Source organism: Mustela nivalis, assembly GCF_964662115.1.
Source record: "Mustela nivalis genome assembly, chromosome: 15".
NCBI classification, from domain to species: Eukaryota; Metazoa; Chordata; class Mammalia; order Carnivora; family Mustelidae; genus Mustela; species Mustela nivalis.
The window spans coordinates 76,240,771-76,262,470 of NC_139034.1; the positions used below are offsets into that span (position 1 = coordinate 76,240,771).

The 21,700-nt window shown below is 41.8% G+C and overlaps 1 protein-coding gene across 8 annotated transcripts in view; it reads left to right on the forward strand.

Annotated features, from left to right (window-relative positions):
• MBNL2 (muscleblind like splicing regulator 2) overlaps window positions 1-21,700 on the forward strand; it is a 156,751-nt gene that overhangs the window by 46,609 nt on the left and 88,442 nt on the right. For all 8 annotated transcript variants that reach the window (XM_082700788.1, XM_082700783.1, XM_082700782.1 and 5 more), the window contains exon 2: window positions 777-1,553. In XM_082700788.1, the coding sequence (XP_082556914.1) occupies window positions 1,380-1,553 (174 nt within the window). In that variant the 5' untranslated portion in view covers window positions 777-1,379. The remainder of the gene's footprint in view (window positions 1-776; window positions 1,554-21,700) is intronic.

Sequence of the window (21,700 nt, forward strand, 5' to 3'; positions counted from 1 at the left end):
CCATTAGAACCTAAACCGAACTAAGCTAAATCTAGTTTGCATTCATCCCTTGAGTCAGTGAGGCGGTCATCAGTGAAATCGGTCAGTAAATATTTTTTGAGGCCCTAATGGCCATGAACTAAGGCACCAGGGACATGGAAATGACAAATACAAATAGTCCTTACCCTCTGAGTGCATACAGGGAAGAGGGGAATTCTAACGTGAAGGAAGTACTAACAGCAGAGAGGAAGCCTGAGATACCTAAAAATAAATACTAGGAGGCTTCTACTAGATCCATTTCTAAGTTCAAATCTCTGTAAACCGGAAAGGATGTAAGGGATAAGGAGTTCATGCTTCATTCAAAATGCCAATACCCGTATTATATAGGAGAGACACATCTCGAATGATTGTTGATAGCTTTCCAACAATAAAATCAATGGGCCTAAATGTGAAATTAATCGGAAGCCACGGTTCGAATACACTGTTTTGGCAATGAGGCACATTAGATGGGATTGTTTCGGAATGCCTAATTATTGTGTCTGCCACACTCATGTGTTTGAGTCATTCCTAACTTTTGGACTGCTGCCTAGATCATTTCTGCAATACGGTTGCAGTTGCGTATTCTCTCTCTCTCTCTGTGTGTGTGTGTGTCTCTAATGCATAACTTTCTTCACTAGCCTCTAAGCTCAAAGCTCGAAACTGCACTTTTGCAAATTCTAGATAAGAGCTGAAAACAGTTTAAAGTGTCAGTTCTACCGAGTTTGGGTGTAAGTTGATGTTTTCTTTGTGTTCTGCAGGTTTCGTGATTTAAAAGTGCCTGCGCGAAGTCACTTTTGCTGGAAGCTGCAGCTCGAGCTCTTGTGGCGTTCAAATCATTCTTCCGTCAAAGACACGTTACCCTGACCTTACAGTGGATGAAGATACCTCAATTGTCTGACTTTGCCAACTGCTCGATTTCAAAATTTGGGAAGGTTGGGAGGAAGGAAAAGTCCTGCCAAGATCTGAGCGTCTAGGTGGCTTATTTTCCAGCACCGTCAAGAGCGGTGAGCGTCAGAACTGAATATTCTCCCAAGGAGTGCCATGATCTTGAAGTCACTTTATTAAAAACAGTTGTGTCTGCAGATCGGTCAAGAGACTCGGACGTTTGCAGCCGGAGATGACACTGCGCGTGCTTCTGCTGCGGCCCGCAGTCTTCAGGTGGGGCATATTGATTGATGAGTAACTGACCGCCGACAAATCCCTTCCTCACCGCTTCCTGGGTTGGACTTCACTAAGCAATTTATCACTTACCTTCAGACGCACATGTGGGGTTTTTCACAACAGTAGTTTCAGAATCATTGGGACCTGGATTGATTTCATCATTTGACGGAAACGAGCAGAGTCCCCGGCGCTTGAGCACCATGGCCTTGAACGTGGCCCCTGTCAGAGACACAAAATGGCTGACGTTAGAGGTCTGCAGGCAGTTCCAGAGGGGCACCTGCTCCCGCTCTGATGAGGAGTGCAAATTTGCTCACCCCCCCAAGAGCTGCCAGGTGGAGAACGGAAGAGTCATTGCCTGCTTTGATTCCCTCAAGGTAAGGGGATGCATTTTCTAGATCACGTCAATGGCACATTGGGTTTCCCAATGGTCTGTCTTCCATGGTACTTGTATGGGAGTTCTACAGTTGTTTCTAGGTTCTGTTTTCTTGTTTGTGTTGACTATTTGAGAGACTTTCACCCACTTTTTTTTTATATACTAGGCATACATAAATTTTTCACAGACCAATGTTTAAATTAAAAATACATGATGGTATATTTTGGGCCTGGTATGACATTCATGTACCCAAGAGTTTTAAATCAAAGTCTGGCTTGTGACAACTGAAGATAAATATTTTATTAACGTTTGATCTTCTGGAGGTTATATAAAGGTGAAGAAATTGAATGTGTCACTTTTATGTGCCAGTTAATCTGCTTCTCCTCTCGAAGAATTCTCTACTCTTGTGGCTTTCTTTCCTGACCAAGGGCTTCCTGAAATACTTCTTAATAGGTTGTTCATTCTCTTTGGCAGTTTGTCATGGCTAAAAGAAATTTTTGAGTCACCCTCAATACTCCCGAGAACCCACTATGTGTAAGTTAACCATCGCAGAAGAAATGAATGTGATTCAAGATGGCATCCTTGAGCTCCCTGTCTGGGAGGGAAAATACAGCACGTTAGCAAATTAACTATAATACTAGGCAGAAAGGGACACGTGCCTTAAGGGAGAAAGAGACCTCTGTGGGGATCCATAGAAGGGAAAGCTAGCTTCTGGCTGGCCATTTCAAGAAATTTTTTAGGAGATTGTAAGAGCCTAAGTATATACTGAGTCTGGTGGGACTTGGGATTGTAGAAAGAGAATTATAATGAAATATCTCATTGAAGGAAATAGGGGTGACTTAACCCATAATTCTTTGAGGTTTATTTTGCCCTAAAATATGGTTTCTCCGAATCTTAAGTTGTCTAAGACAGTTCTAATATCATCATGATATAGTTTGCAATGGAGATAAGATACATGGTCTAAAAAGAGCTTAAGGTTTACATGTCTGTAAAACTTCATATAAATAAGCTTACCAAAGAGTTAAAAAAAAGTTTATCCGTGCTCTTGGGAAAACTCATGCTGTGGGTTTATAAAATAGTGACGTTAGCCTCTTCTTGGATATCAAAAGGTTGGGTATGTTTGGGGGATGATTTCTATCTTGAAGTAAGAAGTTACATCTTATGATATTTGTAAGTCAAAACTGAAATATGATTTCATATACTTAGGTATGTCTTAAAGGGAAAATGAGTCTATACACTAAAAGCAGAAGGATACATTTATAGACCAAGAGAAGTCTTTTAAGGGTTAAAATTTTAAAAATTAGATAGGCTATTTATCTCAATAACTACCCCTATTTTACTACTTTTCACATAAAAAGTTTATTAGATTAGACTTTAAAAGTATGAATTATTTTTCTACACAGAAATAAATAGATGAATAAATCATAGTTACATAAAATATAACAGTATAAGCACATTTTTATATTAGTATTTATTTTGCTTTTAGTCAAACAAGTAAACTAAGTATGTATTTGCTTCTGTGGTTGTCACCAATGGAAATATCCACTATAAAAAGTAGTGTAGAGGGGCGCCTGGGTGGCTCAGTGGCTTAAGCCACTGCCTTCGGCTCGGGTCATGATCTCAGGGTCCTGGGATCGAGTCCCGCATTGGGTTCTCTGCTCAGCAGGGAGCCTGCTTCCTCCTCTCTCTCTCTGCCTGCCTCTCTGCCTACTTGTAATCTCTCTCTGTCAAATAAATAAATAAAAATCTTTAAAAAAAAATAAAAGTAGTGTAGATTAAAAACTAGATCATAAGAACTTCAAGATGTGGAAACAGGTCAGAGATGAGAAATTAATTTTCCAGGGCATCCCCCTTCTTTTGTTGTATTAATCCAAACCTTCTTCTTCTTTTTTTTTTTTTTAAAGATTTTATTTATTTGTCAGAGAGAGAGCACAGGCAGACAGAGTGGAAGGCAGAGTCAGACGGAGAAGCAGGCTCCCTGTGGAGCAAGGAGCCCCATATGGGACTCGATCCCAGGACGCTGGGATCATGACCTGAGCCGAAGGCAGCTGCTTAACCAACTGAGCCACCCAGGCGTCCCAATCCAAACCTTCTTTTGTTGCCTAATTACTATGAAGCTAACGTTTTAGGATTAAAACTTCCAATTCTTTAAACTAGTTAAGGAAATATGAGGGAGATATACCCAGTGTATCAAGGCTAAATATTTCTTGAATGTCAAGAAAACAACAAGTTCCATTTCCTTCTAATTTATCAACTCCCTGTGGATTCACCCAGGACCACAATTGTTTGAGGATTCCAACCTATAGAGAAAGGATCCAGAACAGTTATGTTTAGCATGAAAACATGAACAAAGCCATGAGAATGTGGAGCTTTAAAGATCATTTTCCAGAATGTCTAGTAGAATCATTTTCAAGTGTTGAAGCAAATTACATATTGCCTTAAGTTACCCAATCCCTTTGATAGTATAAATTTTCAGATTATTCAGTTTGAGTGTGATGTTATTTATTTTTAAAGTAGTCACAAGGTAAAGAATGTGAGAGGAGTCCACAGCCAGAAGAATAAGACAGACCCAAGAATCAGACCTGACCACTTCCCCACTTTGGGTGGGTCACTCCCTTCTTAGTTCTTGTCTCATGGGTAAAATGAGGATATTCGCCAGTGAAATTGGCTTGAGCATGTGCAACCCCCGGCACCATGCTGGCCCAATCACCTTGCAAGGTGGTTGCAAGAATTACGAGTTCTTACAGTGAGGACAGGTAAATAAAAAAGATAGTCAAGAATGGTAGCTAATAAGAAAAATTATGACGATAGACATACTTAAGCTGTTTAATCTTATTTACTCTTTTAAATAAGACCACGTCACTCAGTGGAACAAGCCTAAGACAGAAGTGCAAGGTTTGAATGAACTCTGGCTGGTTACAGGCAAATTATTGAGATAAATTACTATACCTCCTTGATCTCAGTTTCCTTTTATTTAAAATTGTTGTAATATTTCCAACTTCAGAAGGTTACTAAAAAGACTCACAGGCCTAAGATGTGAGAGATGCCTAACATAGGGCAAGACATGGTGGGGAATAGTCATGGTAGTTATTTTCCCTTCTTAATAGTATCACAGCATAGACAGTGATTTTGTTGACTGGCTTTATAGCCAAGATGTGTCCAACCTATAAAGCGTCTAACTCTATATGTGTCCAAACTCTTAAGAATCTTTGGTATGAGTGCTAACAGCTCAGTGATGCAAATTAGTCATGACATTACAAGAAATCAAGTTTGAAGCAGGCATTATTTTTGTTGTTATTATTTGCTACAATGTATTTTCTCAAACACTGTGGAATACCTTTATGCACAAAAATAGATTAAGAGGAAATTGTGTCGGCATATCAGTATAGAGACTGGTCTAGTGCAAACCCAAGTTATTCCTTGTTTTGTTTTATTTTTTGTTATGAGTCATTTGCATCTATGAGTAAATGTCCATAAATACATACTAAACAAATCTGAGGGTGGTTAGACAAGAGATTTGCTGAGGCTTTTGTGAACAGAATTGTACGTACATAAATACTTTCATAAAAGAGGATTCGGAAAATTGAGCAGAGCTCTTATGACAACTGGACTTTATTCCCAACTGTTACCTTTTTGCAGTTTAACTGAAACCCCTGAGCATGCATGGCATTTGTGATATTTTTTTTTTAACAGTGGATTTGCTTACATTTTTTCCAAAAGGCCAGAACATTCTGGAACATTGTGTTTTACAAGCTAGGTTAACTTGACAAAATGCAAATTGCTTCGTGAGCAGTTAACTTCCCTGCAGCCTTGACCAACCCTATCTCTGTGCCTTTATAATCCAGGAAACAGTCGCCCTCACCGTTGAGATGTTTAAGATTTTTCTTTCCAGGTTCTTTTCCCTGTAATGGAGAGAGGAACTAATCTGGCTTGTTTTGCAAATTGAAACATCCAGAAAGGAATAAATGAATTAGCTGTAATGCTTTTTGAGATGAAAGATTTGGGTATTTACCACTTGATGAAGTATTTAATATATTTACTTCAACATGTTAATTCAGACTGAATTTAAGAAAGGAAACAATTTTTTAAATCATGTTGCTAGTTTTGACAAAACAGAAGCAAAAAAGACTCCTAGAGTTACTTGGGGAAATTGTTTAGACTTTACATAATAAAAATTCCTTCAAAGACAGGGTGATTCTTTTAACACCTGAATGAGATGATGTCACTCCCCCACTGAAGGCCTTCCAGTGGCTTCTGATCTCACCTGAATAAAGACCAATCCTTAGGAAAGCTGTTTAGGCTTTAGGAGACCTGCTTGTCACCCCCAGTAACCTGACTACAGTCCTACCCCTGTCCCCTCATCTACCCCACCTCCTTGCCATTTCCCTGGACGTACCTACTAGGTTTCCACCTGAGGGTATTAGTATTTGCTCTTTGCTCTGCCTGGAATATTCTTGCCTCAGTTGTATGAGCAGTATGTTCCTCATTCCCTTCAGGCTTCCGATCAAAAATGCCAATGGTGAAGCCTTTCTGCTTACCTTATTTCAAATAGTTATTTCCCTACTACTGTCATTCTATTTCCTCATCATCTTGCTTTACTCTTCTCCCTAACAATGATCACCTTCTGATAAACCATATCCATACTTAGTTTTTGTTCATTATCTGCGTCCGCTCCATTCTGCTAGAATGTAAGCTCCATATAGATGAGGACTATATCTTTTTTGACTACTGTTGTATCCCCAGAGCCTAGAACAGTGTTTCATACACATTAGATGCTCAGTAAATAATGTTGAACGATAGAGAGTGTTTATCAGGAAAGTATTCAAGCCTCTCAGATAGGGCTTCCATAATACGACTGTACAGTAGGGTGCATTTCTCAACATAGTCTACGTGACCAGCACCCCCTGGAGTTGTGCAGTGCACAACCTGCACAGTCATGTGCTTTGCCCCCACTCTCAATATCTCAGTAGATCTCAAAATGAGGGAGCTCTGTGCAGGAATTGGAGACACAAGTACGACTCTGGAAGTGTAATACACCATTGGAAAATTCACAAGTAAATTATTTCACTTTCTCTGAAGCTACATATGATGCAGAAACTGCTTTTTAATGTTCTCTCTTTGGTGCTAAGTTTCAAAAATGGAAAAAAAAAATTAGATCCTGCTCAAGTTATTTACAGGATGCTGGCTGTAAGTTGGCTGGTGGCAAATAAAATTTTAGTCTTCATATGTCTGAGTGAAAATTTTAAAATTGAAAATGATAGGTGACCATTTTGGACAGTTCGTAAAAACATACTAAAAAATGTATGTCATTGGCCTTGACCTTAACTTCATGTTCTTGAATTGCTTTCAAATAAAGGGAAATTCTTCGTAGAAATTGTTTGAGTGTTGGGACGCCTGGGTGGCTCAGTCGGTTAAGCGGCTGCCTTTGGCTCAGGTCATGATCCCAGCGTCCTGGGATCAGGTCCAACATTCGGCTCCTCGCTCAGCTCCGGAGCCTGCTTCTCCCTCTGCCTCCATCTGCCTCTGCTCACTTGCTCTCTCTCTCTCTTCTCTCTCTCTGACAAATAAATAAAATCTAAAAAAAAAAAAAAAAAAGAGAAATTGCTTGAGTGTTTTTAAAAATACATGCTCAATTCTGGCCTGATTTGAAAATATAATCTCAGTCAATTATTTCCTTACCAATAGAAATCTCTGTAGTCATATAGAGCCCACTATCTGCCAGGCATTTTTTTTTCACACCTTATCAGTTCCTTCCAACAACTCTGTGAGGTAAATATTATCCACCCAACCATTGTAGCTGTGGATGCAGATTCAAAGTTGTAAGTGACTCATATGTAACTTACAGATGCTGGGGAAGGGACCTACCTGGAGGTAAGTGTGACTCCGAAGCTGCCACCACCTTTTCCCTCCTCCTAACTCATTTTATAGAATAAATCATTGGTCTCATGAATTCTAAGTCTCCTAATATCTTAAGAATATTCATGTTTAACAAGCTTAGCATATTGAAGTGTCAAAAACATTTTAAATAGAAGCCCCCAGGAATAAACCAGTTTAGGTACTAAAAGACTAAATATTTGAAAAAGAGAGAAAGCAAGGCACATATATTTATTTATATTTGTATTTGTTTACAAACATTATACCATCACTAACTAGGTCTCTGTAACAAGAGTGGTATGGCTCCATGATGTTGGTGTGTGTGTGCATGCCCATGTGATTCTGATTTGGGGTATTATGATAAAGGGCAGGACAGATACTACTCTTGGACCCACCAGTTCTACTTTCGGCATAAGAGGTCCATTTCCCTGTTATCTGACTTCTGCCCTTCAGGGCAAATCAGCCACTCGCCCCTTCCTGACATTATTCAGACGTCCATGTAACAGTTTATACCCCTGAGTGTGTGTCCCCGTATAAGCCCGTAAGCTTCCTAAAGGTAGGATTGCGTCTTACTCATCTCTGTGTCCAGGCACCTAGCATGGCATCTGGCACGTAGCAGAAAGGCGAGAATAGCCATTCACAGAATGCATAAATTAACAAAGCCATCCCCACAGCTTTTCAAAAGGGACTTAGGGATGATCATCAGTGAACTTCAGATCCCAAACGTCTCTGCATGGCTGTTCATCATTGTCTTCAACGTCTCTGTTTCGTTCTGTAAGCTGGCCAGCCCCCGCTTTGCAATTCTCTCCTGCTTTTCCCCACTTCCCCATGGTACACCCCTAGGTCTTCTGTCACCGCATCCTTCCTTCCTGTTTCACCTCTAGTGTGGCCTCTTGCTCTCCTTGCTCCTCTGTGTGGATACTGGCCAAGGCTCTCAGTGTTGGCCCTTCCTAGTCAGCTTGGTGATCAGTTCTGAAAGGGGGTCTGCAGCTCAGCATTCAGTTCCCACCTCTGTGCTCATCCATCACCATTCTGGGTGTATGCCCTTTCCTGCCAACCCTCTGGCTCCAGACGCCCACCAAACACCCCATATGCATGGTCCATACTCACCTGTGGTTGCACGTATCTAAATCCAGACTCTTCATCCTGTCCCCACCCCAAGTCATCAGCCCACTCCATCCCCACACCCTGTTCCCCAGGCACAAAACCGTAGCTTGATCCTGACCACCACGCTGAGGGTCCTCAGGCTTTCTTTTTCCTTCCTGTTTCGGTTGTAGAGAAGTATAGTATCTTTAAAAATGAATAAAAACTACAGAATTTTCCCCCAAATACAGACTATTGTAACAAATCTCAAGATCTCAAGGGTTTTATGTTGGCCTCTAGAAACTCTCTATGGACTGCAAGTTAAGAAACTCTCATCTACAGAGCTGACTCATACATGAAAGGGGGCACAGGAAGACCAGAGGGTCATTAAAGATGCTTTTTTGTTATTTCTCTGGGGCCAAGATTAGTACCTGATACCCCCTGATACTCAAGATATTTCTATGCTAAGGAAGAGTTTACCTCTATCTTCTGGAACAAGAGGAGGGCCATTGCTCCTGTGAAGGGCAGTTGGAACCCATTTAAGTTCTCGAGTGTCCTGCTTAGCAATAGCACCTATGTGGTGGGTATGAGTGATGTCACCTTCCTGGGGACACAGCATCTACCATCGAGAAACCTGCATTCGAACCTGTCTAAAATTAAGAGTTAGACAAAATAATCTCTGTATTCATTTCCTAGGGCTGTCATAACAAATTACCAAAGACGGGGCAGCTTAACACAACAGAAATATATCTTCTGTCAGTTCTGGGAGCTGCAAGTCCAGTCAAGCGTTGGCAAGACCATGTTCCCCTTGACACTTCTTCCAGTTTCTGGAAACTCAGTGTTCTCTGGCTTGTGGCAACACACCTCCAATCTCTGCCTGCAGCTTCAGACGTTTCTTCCCATGTGTCTCTCTTTGCATGGTCGTTCCTCTGAGTCTGTGTCTAAATTTCCTCTTCTTATAAGGACAACAGTTACATTAGGTTAGGGCTCCCCTTTTCTGGTAGGACCTCATCTTAATTAGCCATAAATATCTGACCCTACTTCCAAATCAGGTCACCTTCTGGGGAATAGGGGTTCATCCTTCAATTCCTCTTTTGGGTGGAGGGGGACTTAGTTCAACCATAAGAATAATATCAAAACCTGGAAAATGTCAGAAATCAAACACTGTAGTCTAATTCATGAGCCCAGACTGGTTTCAGAAACTGTCTCTACACACCGCCCTGGATAGGCATGTGCTATCGTCGGAGTTGGCAAGAGAGAGGAGGCTTCAAAAACTCCAATCTTTGGTACTGAGTAGAAGGAAGAGAGATGATCAGTTGATATTCTATGATTACAATATCTGTGTTTAAAACATGTGAAAATAGGTAAAAATATTTCATAGAGAAAAATGGCAAACTTATTTTCTCTAAAAACCAAATGGGAGTAAAATATCTCTTTTAACCTTAATTATATTCTTTAATAATTACATTTATTTATTATTCACTTTGCCTTGGGCAGCGATGCTAACTTTTGTTCGTCTGTGTAGCAGTTTCTTATGAAACCATTTTCCCACCAAAGCTTAAGAAAAAAGACACATTTACCACGATTTGTTTAATACTCTTATTTTTTTCTCAAAATGGAAAAAGCATGTTGTCAGAACCCCCCTTCCTTTCGTTCAGACTTTCAGTTTTATTATAGGACATTGCTAATACAATGGACAAAGCGAAGATTTAAAGTCAAAGCCCCGACTTGGGGGTCTGTATCTGAGCCCTGGCTTTTCTGTGTGTTATTGTACAGCTCCCCAATCTGAGCGGGCTCCAGGTGCCCCGACGACTCATTCATTCACTCACTCATTCATTCATTCATTGCCTCTTTCACTAAACAAGAGATGTGAACCAAGATCTGCAGAGCTCAGCAGGAAATAGGAGGGAGGCACTGTGCCCTCACCATTGGGGAAACCCAAGGACCAGTGCTGGCTGCAGAGGGGAAACTGAAGAACTCAGGACCCCCCTGAATATGACAGCTACCACTCACCCACGCACGGCGGGGGCCTGCCTTATGAGAACCCTGGGATTCTTTTTTTTTTTTTTGAAGATTTTATTTATTTGAGGGTCGCTGTGTCTCTCTCTGTCAAATAAATAAATAAAATCTTAAAAAAAAATTTTTACTTATTAGAGAGGGAGACAGCACAAGCAGGGGAGTGGCAGGCAGAGGGAGAAGCAGGCTCCCTGTTGAGCAGGGAACCCAGCGCAGGGTTCTATCCCAGGACCCTGTGATCATGACCCAAGCTGAAGGCAGCCACTTAAGGGACAGAACCACCCAGGTTCCCGAGATCCTGAGATGCGTTATTTTGGTGTAAAGTTTCCCAATTTCTAAACCTTGGCAACCAATTAAAATATTTTTAAATCCTGAAGTTCAAACAAAACGTACCTACAGGCTAGATTCCATCTGTAGGCTGCCATGTTTAACTTCTGTTCAAAGCCAATAAACAAGTATTGATCGTGGGCCAGGGGTCGCTGGGCACTGGGACTAGAAGAGCGTACACCCCTCCTCCCGTCGGTAGCGATCACGAAGGGCAGACTGAATTTATCACCTGCTCTGAATCATCGCTGGAAGACTTTATGTACATTGTGTTGCTGAATCACTCTCTGGTTTCCCCTTACCTCACTGGCCATTCCTGCTCTGTCTTTCTTCCTGCGTCCTCCTCCTTCTGACCTCTAAATGCCCGCCTGATTCCGGGCTTGGTCTTTGAACAGCTCTGTGTTTCCTCATGGCCAGTGACCCACCACCTTACCCTTGTAACTCACCAAGCATGATCTTGCCTCGGAGCCTCGGTACTTTCTGGCCCATATTCCAGAGAACTGGACCCCTAGATGGCCTCATCCAACCAATAGCTCTACGCATCTTTCGTATGCTGAACATTTCTTAATTTCTAACTCTGGCCCTGATTTCTCCCCTAAGCTCTAGACTCATGTGTTAGATCTCCCACCTGACATTTTTACCTGGATGTTTAAGTGACCTCTCCCATTCAGTACGTCTACTAATAAGCTTTTGGTTTCCCCTTCAACCTACTTTTCCCATTGTCTTTGTTCTCAGAAGGTGCTGTTTATTCACCTGATCAAATAAAACATCTTGAAACCCAGCTTCAGTCTTCTCTTCGCATTACCACCATATCCACCAGCAATAAGTCCTACTTTCTCTGCCTTCAGAAGATATCCTAAATTCTATGACCATCCTGGCTACAACCACCACATGTCACATACGGACTTTTGTAAACCTATGGAATAGCTCTGGCTTTTGCCACACCCTCCTTAAGCACAGTGACCCATAGGTCGTGTCACTCTCTTCCCCAAATCTTCTAGGAGCTTTCTGTTTCATTTCTGACCTCACAGCCCCTCTGACCTGCTGCCCTCTGGCCCCAGAAGTCAACCACGCTCCCCCTCACCACTGAGCTCCTATCACACTGGCCTCTTTATCCCTTAGGACCCTCTGCACTGCCTGCTCTCCACTTGGAATGCTCTTCCCCCCACGGAGCTGCCTGCCTTAGGTCTTGACTTTGGTCTGGGCTTGGCTCAAAGGGCACACATCTATCCACAAAAGCCAGCTCAGAAATTATCCTGATGGAATGTGATCTATCTCTGTAAGGCACGGGGGTCCCATTGTTCTATCCCTGTACCCAGCGCTCGTGGGGTGCCCTGTCGTACTTGCAAATACATAAATGTATCCTTAAGTCTTACACTTGTAAATACCACTACTCTCACAAAATTCAAATCACTTCCCAGGCTACCTACTGCTTAATATTTTCCGTCAATCTACAGACAGATAAAACCTCAAAGCTAAAGGCTTTGTACAAATAAGCTCTTTGCTTTACAACCCGAAAGGTGTTTCTGGGTCATGCTCATGTTTCTGGCTGCCCTGATAGACAGGTCGCATGGAGACTTCCTCACAAGGGGCAGCAGCGAGCTATTAAAATTCACGGATCGGCTCGTTGGGCCACTGTGGGCAACTCAGCAGTTCTGAAAGCCTGGTTAGAGACTTATTCTGGGTTTGGACAATATTTCCACTGGTCTGCTATAAAATAAGGATGCTGAAAAACTTTTAGTTTTATTTCATTTTTATTGTGGTAAGAACATGTAGCACCAGATCACCATCTTAACAAATGTTTCAAGGCACGAGCCAGTGTCGTTATCTATAGACACGCTGTTGTCCTGAACTTCTCTCTAGAATTTATTCATCTTGAGCAACAGAAATTGTTTAAGGTACAGTTTTTCATGAAGAGAAACTCTTTTAATGCAAATCTTATTTTTTTATTCAGAGATCCTTTCTTTCTTTCTTTCTTTCTTTCTTTCTTTCCTTCCTTCCTTCCTTCCTTCCTTCCTTCCTTCCTTCCTTCCTTCCTGATGATCATAATATTCCTTTTGTTTCTAAAGAGGTTTTTGTAACAGGTGAGTTTTATTGTTTTTTTCCCTTAGTAGACCTACTCAGCAGAAGAAAAAGTGAGCCACTCTTGTGTCCGTTTTCCATTCTGCTAAGGAATTGTTACTACTCCATAAAATTCAAAGGTAGGGCCCTAACCCGTCCATACTCTCTGACTCACCACCATCAGATTCCCTTGTTTGAGTCATGCACACAGGAAAGACTTTGTCATTAGAAAATCGCTGGTGGGTCCACACGTTACCTGAGAGGAACCCAGACGTTCCTCAGGCCTTTCTGTGTTAACAAAGGAGAAGAACTTGAAATCCATCGAATAAGCAAATTTTCATGGCAGGTGGAGGTGGGTGGAGGGGGACAGGGAAGGAGCCTGACCAGAGACTCTGAAACCTGGAACAGACCTAGAACATGTCTGTTTCAGTGTGCGGGAGCAAGTCCCCAAAGAGTCAGAGGCAACAGGCATCCAGTGCTAAGGTCTAAGCCAAAGCAGGGGACTGGCTTCTGGGGTCAGGGAGACCGGGGCCCCTTGGGGGATCTTCCCCAATGACAGACTGCACATGGTGTGTAATTTCCTTGTGAACTGACCTGATGATACTGAGTATCATATCTTTCCACTTGGTTGGGTTCCATTTCCTTTGGCTCAAAGATTATAGCTTAGTCTCTATTCCTCTTTCTCAAGACCATCATGACCAAGAAGAATGAAACTGGCAGAGGACAAATCCTTCCCCCAGCCCAGCACCCACCTTTGGGATTCAGGGGGTGGATGTTGACATATTTATTTGTAATTGACCGTACCTGGCCGTCCTGCCTGACCCGCCAGCACCTTGAGAGTATGTCTGATGAGACCATTTCTTATGACTGAGGTGGTGATAATGTTATGGCTAATGGGTGGTGAGACCCTTCAAAGATGAGCTATTGCCAGGAGAAGGAGGAAGGGAGAGTGACTCCGAGGTTTTAACCCAGTTAAAGCAAAACAAAATGACTGGTTTCAACTGGAGGCATGTTTACGTTTCACTTAGTCTACTGTCGTCTTATTTAAGTGACATCTTGTATTCTTTTAAAAAACCATCGCTTTTAGTTTTCCACTGAATAAGGGATATGGATACCAAGGCACATTCGGGATCCATTTTAATACAAAAGCGTGTTTGTTGAAAAGTAGCACGCAGCCCCCCTAGGCTTTTCAAAAAATACCCGTCTGGTCCGCATCTCAAATCTCATTCAGAAGAACGTTGCAAGTGCTCCCAGTTCTCCGTAGAATCCTTAATAATGACACCAAAGGTATTATTTCCACACCTGCCATGAAACGAAGCACTGACCCAGATGCTCGGGAAATAAAATTAATCATCAGCAGCCTCATTTGAGAAATTTAATTCATATCGCTTCTCTCCTGCTCCCGTCGGTTGCTTGGTTGTTAGCGGGCATGAGGGTAGCAGGAAAATATGGGGAGCGCAGAATTCTTAATGAAGAATTCTAGTAGATCCAGATGCTCGGAGTGGTCTATAAAGCTGCAGAGAAAGAAGTTTCATTTCCTCGAGCACTTCAATATCTTTGTTCATTTATTTATTCTAGAGGCGTCTTTGGGCCGCCACGGAGTGCTGAGCGCTCTGTTTTAAACAAGACACAGGCACCTTGTTCCTGGGGAACTCACAGTGGAGTAGAGGAAACAAGAGGAAAGTAAACAAACTAATCAAAGAATCACAACTTCTCCAGACTGCTGTGCATTCAGGAAACCCCGAGTACCCGCAGAGTGAAAGGCAGTGGGCCAAGCCCTGGCAATACAACTTGTTATAAATTCAGCACAGTTTCTGGACCTCACGGGGTTTTTGTTCTAGGGAGAGTGACAGAAAACGGAGGGCCAGAAACAGTCCCCTTCCCACCCCCACCCCCCAGGAAAATAAAATGCAGTTATATTCAAACCATGACAAGTGCTAAGCAGGAAATAAACTTGGATAGAACTCAGTGTGCTTGGGGAGGAATTTCAGCAGGAAAGGTGGCCTGGGATCTCTTCTTCAAGGAGCTGCTTTCTGAGCAGAGACCCAAGGGACGAGGAGGAGGTCACCAGGTAGAGAGGGAAGAGCTTTGCCAGGCACAGGGGAAAGAGAGCCCTGAAGCCTGGAGATAAAAGCACTTCGCTCTTTCTGGAAACAGGAGGCAGGACGACTAGAGCTGGATGAGTCCGTCAGGGGGACACAAGGGGCCGGGACAGTGACTAAGAGAGAAACCGTGGAGGAGTCTGAGTCCTCTGCTCTGCCTCCTAAGATTTACAGGAGAGGATGACGTGTTCCCATTTGCCTGGTGAGGAGGCCACTCTGCCTGGAGAAGGAGTGGCAGGAGGAGACCAGGGTCCAAGATCATTCCAAGTCTTTCATCCTCCAGACTGAATTAATTTTAAAACCTCATGGGTCTTTGATATTTTGTAACAAGCCGACATAACTGTCCAAGGGACCCTTTTCATGCTCACTTTGGAACTTCTATTCTATTACAGTATCCTCACTGTAGACTTTGTCAGATAATAGATTTGCACCAGAAGAGAGAGAATTCGTTTACTTCTGGTCCTCCAGGGGGCTAGAAATGTAAGGATCCTAGGCCTCCCGGCCATGTTTAGATAACATAGTCTTGTGAGTGACTGCTTGGTGTCTCTAAAGATCAGGCTTGACGTGGTGGGGAGAGACCAACGTCCTCCAAGAACTCTAGCACTCACGTCTGATAGCAGGCCACAAGTACAATGCAGAAGAAACTTCTTTGGAAAGAAAGGATTCTTCAATCTCCGTCATTGTTAACTGTTACAGCCGCTCTCCTGCAGCTCTCTCCCTTTTGTCTCTGAGCTTGTCCTACCAGCCCCCAAACCTCTCACCAGCCAATCCATGGCTGTCCAATCTTGTGCCATACTCCTCCAGAGACCCGGATGTGTAACATGTAGTTCCTGCTCTGATGGGTTTATGAAATAACCAGAGAGACTAAGAGCCTCGAAAAATTAACAGCTAAATACTAAACTATTTGGTACTAATTCTTTGAAAGAGTCTTTCTCAGAAGAGTAAAGTATGGGCTGCAAAAAGGCAGCCAAAACTTGTCATGGTAAAGAACTTTCTGGGCTAGGTAGAGATCAGCTCAAAGGAAGGACTGACCTTCACGTTGGATACCCCTTATCTGTGGTTTCCGCATGTTCTTTTTTCCTTGGGGACTTCTGGAGGCATCTATTCAGTAAGTCTGAGTATAGATACCAGGAATCTGTATTTTTAGAAACTTTTCCATGATTCATATGCAAGGCCCAATTTAGAAAATATTACTCCAGATGATCTCATCACACCCTGAAGCTGTTTATTCTCACACTGTATTAACCTAGTAAGCATCTCTGAAGGTCTTACTGAACGTTTCTGCTTGTCTTCCAAGGTTCTAGTAAAGGCACAAATGTATGGTGTCTCCCAGGTGGCCTTGTCCAAGTCAGGGTAAAAAGATCAGACCCCTGTCCCATACCCTCTGACTTCTTATTCCTACGCCCATTTTAATGAGACTCACCAACAACACCGAAAGCCCCCAAGTGATTAACCGTAACTCTAAGCCATAGAACAACATCAACTCATCCCTGTTAATGCCACTGGTGCCCCTGGGAAGGGAGAGCAAACGGGGCATGAAGCATTGGGAACGAATAACTAAATGAACTAGGTATGTTTACTCTGAAGAAAGATAGATTTGGAGAAAATATGAAAGCCCTCTCCAAATATTCAGAGTGGGAATGATGCAACAGTATGGAAACAATGAAGACAGACATTCATTCCACGTGAGGAAGAGGTAGATGAACATGAGTTCATCTGAGTTCATCCTGAGTTCCCATCTCAGGAATTCTACAAATAACACAAGGTTGGGCTTTGTATTGGGTCCTTTAAAAAGTTCTGTGCCAGCGATGTTAAGAGGCAGTCTTGGGCAGAACTAATTACTAAAATGGCCAATCCAAGCTTAGCAAGAGAAATTTTCCCTGGTGTCAGTGGCAGAATATTTGGTTGCCTGGCAACCAGTAAATATCTATGATGCAATGGAAAATCACTAGTTTGTGTCTGGGTTGATTATATAGTTCCTAATACCACATTTGGTTCATTTCATTGATGATAAGTATTCCTGGTAGGTTTGTTACATATAAAAATGGTGCTGAACTGAAGCTTTACCCAGTTCTAATCTTTACCAAACACTAGCCAGCTGCCCAGCCTAGCTTAAATGCACACAGTAGAAATAGACATTTGGCCCATACAGGAGGCAACGGATAAGAGGGTGAGAACAGAGTAATTTGGAGATCCGTAACACTGTTAAGTAAAATGAAATATAGTGGAGTCCTTAAAGTGATGGTACAACTTTAATCATGAACGGTCCAACTTCAGAATTCTGTGGATTTCTACTAAGTGACTAACACCAGCATTTAAGGTATAGAACAAAGTTTAAGGTATAGAACAAAATATGTAAGATTTTAATCATAACTTTCCAATCACAGTCTCCTAGAAACAGACAAAATATATGTGTATAGTTTTGAAGTTTGATCTCATTTATAAGGGTTTGTTTTACATTATAAGAACCAAAGGACTACTATTTGCCAGACTTCCACATTAAACATCTGCCAAGATATCTTATTAGATAGGTTTTCATAGTGATAATGACTGGGTACATAAAATAAACCATGCAACCCTGTCAATGTCAGATTCTATCCACACTAAATACTGAGGACATTCATTTCCCCTTGTCAAAAGTTCATAAATAACAAAAGTAAAAACAGCAAATCACTGAAGTAGTAATTAGTGTTAAGTTTATTGCACACACAACCAAAAAGGCAGTTTGCAAACCGGGAGCACTTGGACCAAAACAGTGAGGCTCAGGGGTACGTTATTGTAAAGTAGCTTCTATTGTGAGAAAGTTTATCCTTCACAATGACTGGTTACAGTACTAGAATTTTCTTGAATCATAGAGAACTTGTCAGTGTTTACCTCCCATTACCTTGGGAAACAGTTCACATTTTGCTTATGACGTTCAGAGATAAAAGCAAAAAGTGAGCCAGGTCAGGTTAACCTTGCAAAATAAGATAAATTAAACTTTGTTTGTATGACTAACCTGGTTTTGTCTGCTTTGAAAATTTTCAAGGCTGGTCTTTATTTTTTTAACACCCTCTTTTGTTTGGCCTCTCAACCCCAAGTCATAATTTTCAAAAGTGATTGATTTTGATTAATTTCTCTTTCTCCCCAAAAGATTTAGAATTGCTTTAGGTAACTTTGTATTAGTCCAGGACATTTGTACAACAATATAATTAATAGCATTTTTAATGAAAATGATGGGATATTAATTGGTAATTTTTGGATGAGTGTTCTTCCTAATTACTTATTAACCTTTAAATCAGATATACACAAGGGAATGAAGCAAGATTCACATCTTTGAGTATCTGAAAGCTTTTTCAAGGTGGTTTTTTTATAAAAAGAATCCAGAAGAACTGTTTTTCCCCCCAGAGGAAACTCAAAATTATACCAGGAACTAAGTGTGGTGCGATGCTTAACACATTAATATGCTATAGAATTTTTCAGTGTACCTATTCTTGGTACTCTAGTGAATCATCACTAATAGAAGTATGGCTTAATAAGATAGTAAAGATGATGCCATCAACTTTTCTTTATCATTTAAATTTGCAGGTAGTTGCAAATGGTGCTGAAAAAAGAAAAAAAAAGACTATTATTAGTCGAGATGTTCTATTTGAGTATTTCACTCTATATATTAGAAAATGAAGAAGACCAGTCCCACAGACAATCTCTAGATCTCTGGCCCCAGAAATCGAGTCTAACTCCATGTGACTAAAACAGACTTGATAGATAAAGCATGATGTGAATCTGGCTCATTGCCGTTTGAACAGTAGGTCCATTTAAATGGCTGAATATAGACCAGGTGAAGAGACAAGTGGATCTCAGTAGGCAAGAGTCCAGTTTCACCTCCTCTGATGGGAAAGGTCATCCCACTCTGGAGGTCTTCTCTGTGGCCCTACCTATTCCCAATTTCTTCTTAAGTTTTTTTTGTTTTGTTTTGTTTTTAATCTTTCAGCACTGTTGAATAAGAGCCACTGTTTGAAGGTCTATGTTGCTTTTCAGTGGAGATTCATTTTGTCCTTGGGCTTTCCCTCTAGGTCTTTGGCTTATTAACTTCTCTACATTTTCTGTCTCTGCCTAATTCATTCATCAAACAACCAAATGTATTGAATCCTGATATGTCCCAGGTACTGTCTTTGGCATAGAGAATCCAACAGTGAAGGCTTCATGTTGGTAAGGGTTACAGTCATGTTGGGTGGAGGTGGGGGTGGGGTAGAGTCAGAAATGAGTATCCGGCAACTATCATCCGATGTGATAAGTACTTGGAAGAGTATCTGTGTGCCCTGGAGCATGGCAGGTTCCAGGCATGTGCTCTGGAAGCATCCTGGGAGTTGGCCAATTCAGACTGGGTGTTGGGGGAGGTCAGGGAAACTTCTTGTCAGACATGACTAGGAAAATGGTGGTGGTGGTAGTGGGTAAGAGGGTGGAACATGCCACCTCTGAGTCTTTCTTCTCCGACTCCATGAGACCACTTGTATTCGTAGTCAGCCCATCTCTGTCCTTTGCCTGTTTTCATTCATCTCCATCTGCCATGTCTCCCTATTGGATCTTTCTCTGCTTAAAGAGCAAGCCCTGTGAGGGCCTCCATCAAACCATTATGGAACAGTAAAGAATTCACTCTGCTTAAAGGTCCTGCTGCAGGTCAAAGGAGTCTGACTATTTGTTCCCCCACAGGGATTCCCAGAGGTCTGTATGCAGTTGCAGGTGAAGTTATAAATGTGATTCTGCTTGCGATTCCAAAGGAGAAATTACTATTATTTTATTTATTTTTGTATTTTAAAGATTTTTTTTAAATTTATCTGAGAGAGAGAGAGAGAGCACATGAACAAGGGAGAGGGAGAAGCAGGCTCCCTGCCAAGCAAGGAGCCCCATGTGGGACTCAATCCCAGGACCCTGGGGTCATGACCTGAGCTGAAGGCAGACATTTAACTGACTGAGCCACCCAAGGACACGAAGAAATAACTTTTAAAACAGGAGTTAAGACAAAATGCTAACTTGTAAAAAGAGCAGCAGTAAATATATATACGTATTCAAGAATTTTTTATAAATGGATAGATAAAATGTTTTTCGAAAGGAGAAGAGATAAATGAAAGAAAATCAACATCAGCATCATGGCTGCCAGTTTCTGAGCATATCTACACGTTGTCAACTGTACCAGCCATTGTCCGGGTATTACATGTCATTTTTCAAACAATCCTGGAAGGTGGGATTCTCAAAACAAGTCCTGGAAGGGTCTTTGGCACAGAGTATAAGCTCAGTAACTATTTCCTGACTCAATGAAGACATCAGTGCTTCTAATCACGTGGTGTCTGTTTCTCCCTCCCTCACCCCTAGAATATAAATTCCTTGAGGGCCAGAACCTCATTTTACTATCTTCTGTATGCCAAGCACCTACAATGGTGGCTGGCACCTGGCAGGCACTCAGTAGACAGGCCACCTCTAAAAGACAAGAAAACAGAGACATAGCATAAATCCAGATTTTATGCAAAATCACACATAAACTGAGACCGTTTAGGGGACTTGCCCCCATGTCAACCCATGTTCTTCTTCCCTTTGCGTCACACCAGTCTAGGCCTTTCCTCCTGTGCGGTCATTCTCTAATTATCTCGAATTTCAGAGCTATTTTTCCATCTATCATTCACTATTATGGTTTTGCTTCATGGACTTAGCACTAGAGCATGTATTGGGGAATGTTTAGCCCAGATCTATTAATAATGGAAATTATCAACTTTCCTAAAAATGATTTATTTAGGCAGGGGGAACAGAAATGGAAAAGCTTTATTCCTCTTGCTTGTGCTGGGAAAATGATAGGGGAAAACACAGGCCTGAAAGGATCACTGTGGGGCACTGGGGTGGCTCAGTTGGTTAAGCGTCTGGCTTCAGCTCAATCATGATCTTGGGGTCCTAGGATCAAGTCCAGCATCAGGCTCCTTGCTCAGCAGGGGTCTGCTTCTCTCTCTCCCCCTATGTTCTCTCTCTCTCTCTCTTTCTCTCAAATGAATAAAAATCTTTAAAATAAAAAGATAAGAAGGGGTTGCCTGTCCCCTGCCTGCGCACTGGGCCTCAGCTGCGGGGACGACACAGCTTAGTTTTCTCAACAGAATTTATTTACGTTATTAACATGTAAAGACAAACTCACTGGGGCATTGCGACTCATCCTCATAATGAAGGTCATTATGGTAAGCAGGCATGTGTGGGCAGACGTAATCCTGAGTCCAAGAGCCTGGTAAAGTGCCTAACTCGTCACGAACCTGGCAGGTTTGGGAGAGAGGCAGCAATCTGTTGTGATCATCAGAATAGTCCAAGTGACTCAGTTTCACGAAGTGTGACTGTCGAGGGTAGTTTATCACATGGAATTGAAGCTCTAGATTTTTCTGGTTCTTTCTCTAATACTCTTCTCTCTCTATTTTATAGCTGGGCAAAATAAAAGATTCCTAATATTGAATGTGTTACAGAGAATGATGCACTCCCATATGCTATGGAAATATAAATTGGCTGAGACTTGTTGGAGGACAATTTGGAAGTACAAATTGTATGCTTAAATGTTGATAGTATTCAAGTTAGCAATTCCATTTCTAAATATTTATACTAAAGAAATACCTATATATGTGAATCAAATGGCATGTACTAGGGTGTTCGTGTCAGCAGTATTATAACAGTGAAAAGTAAAAAC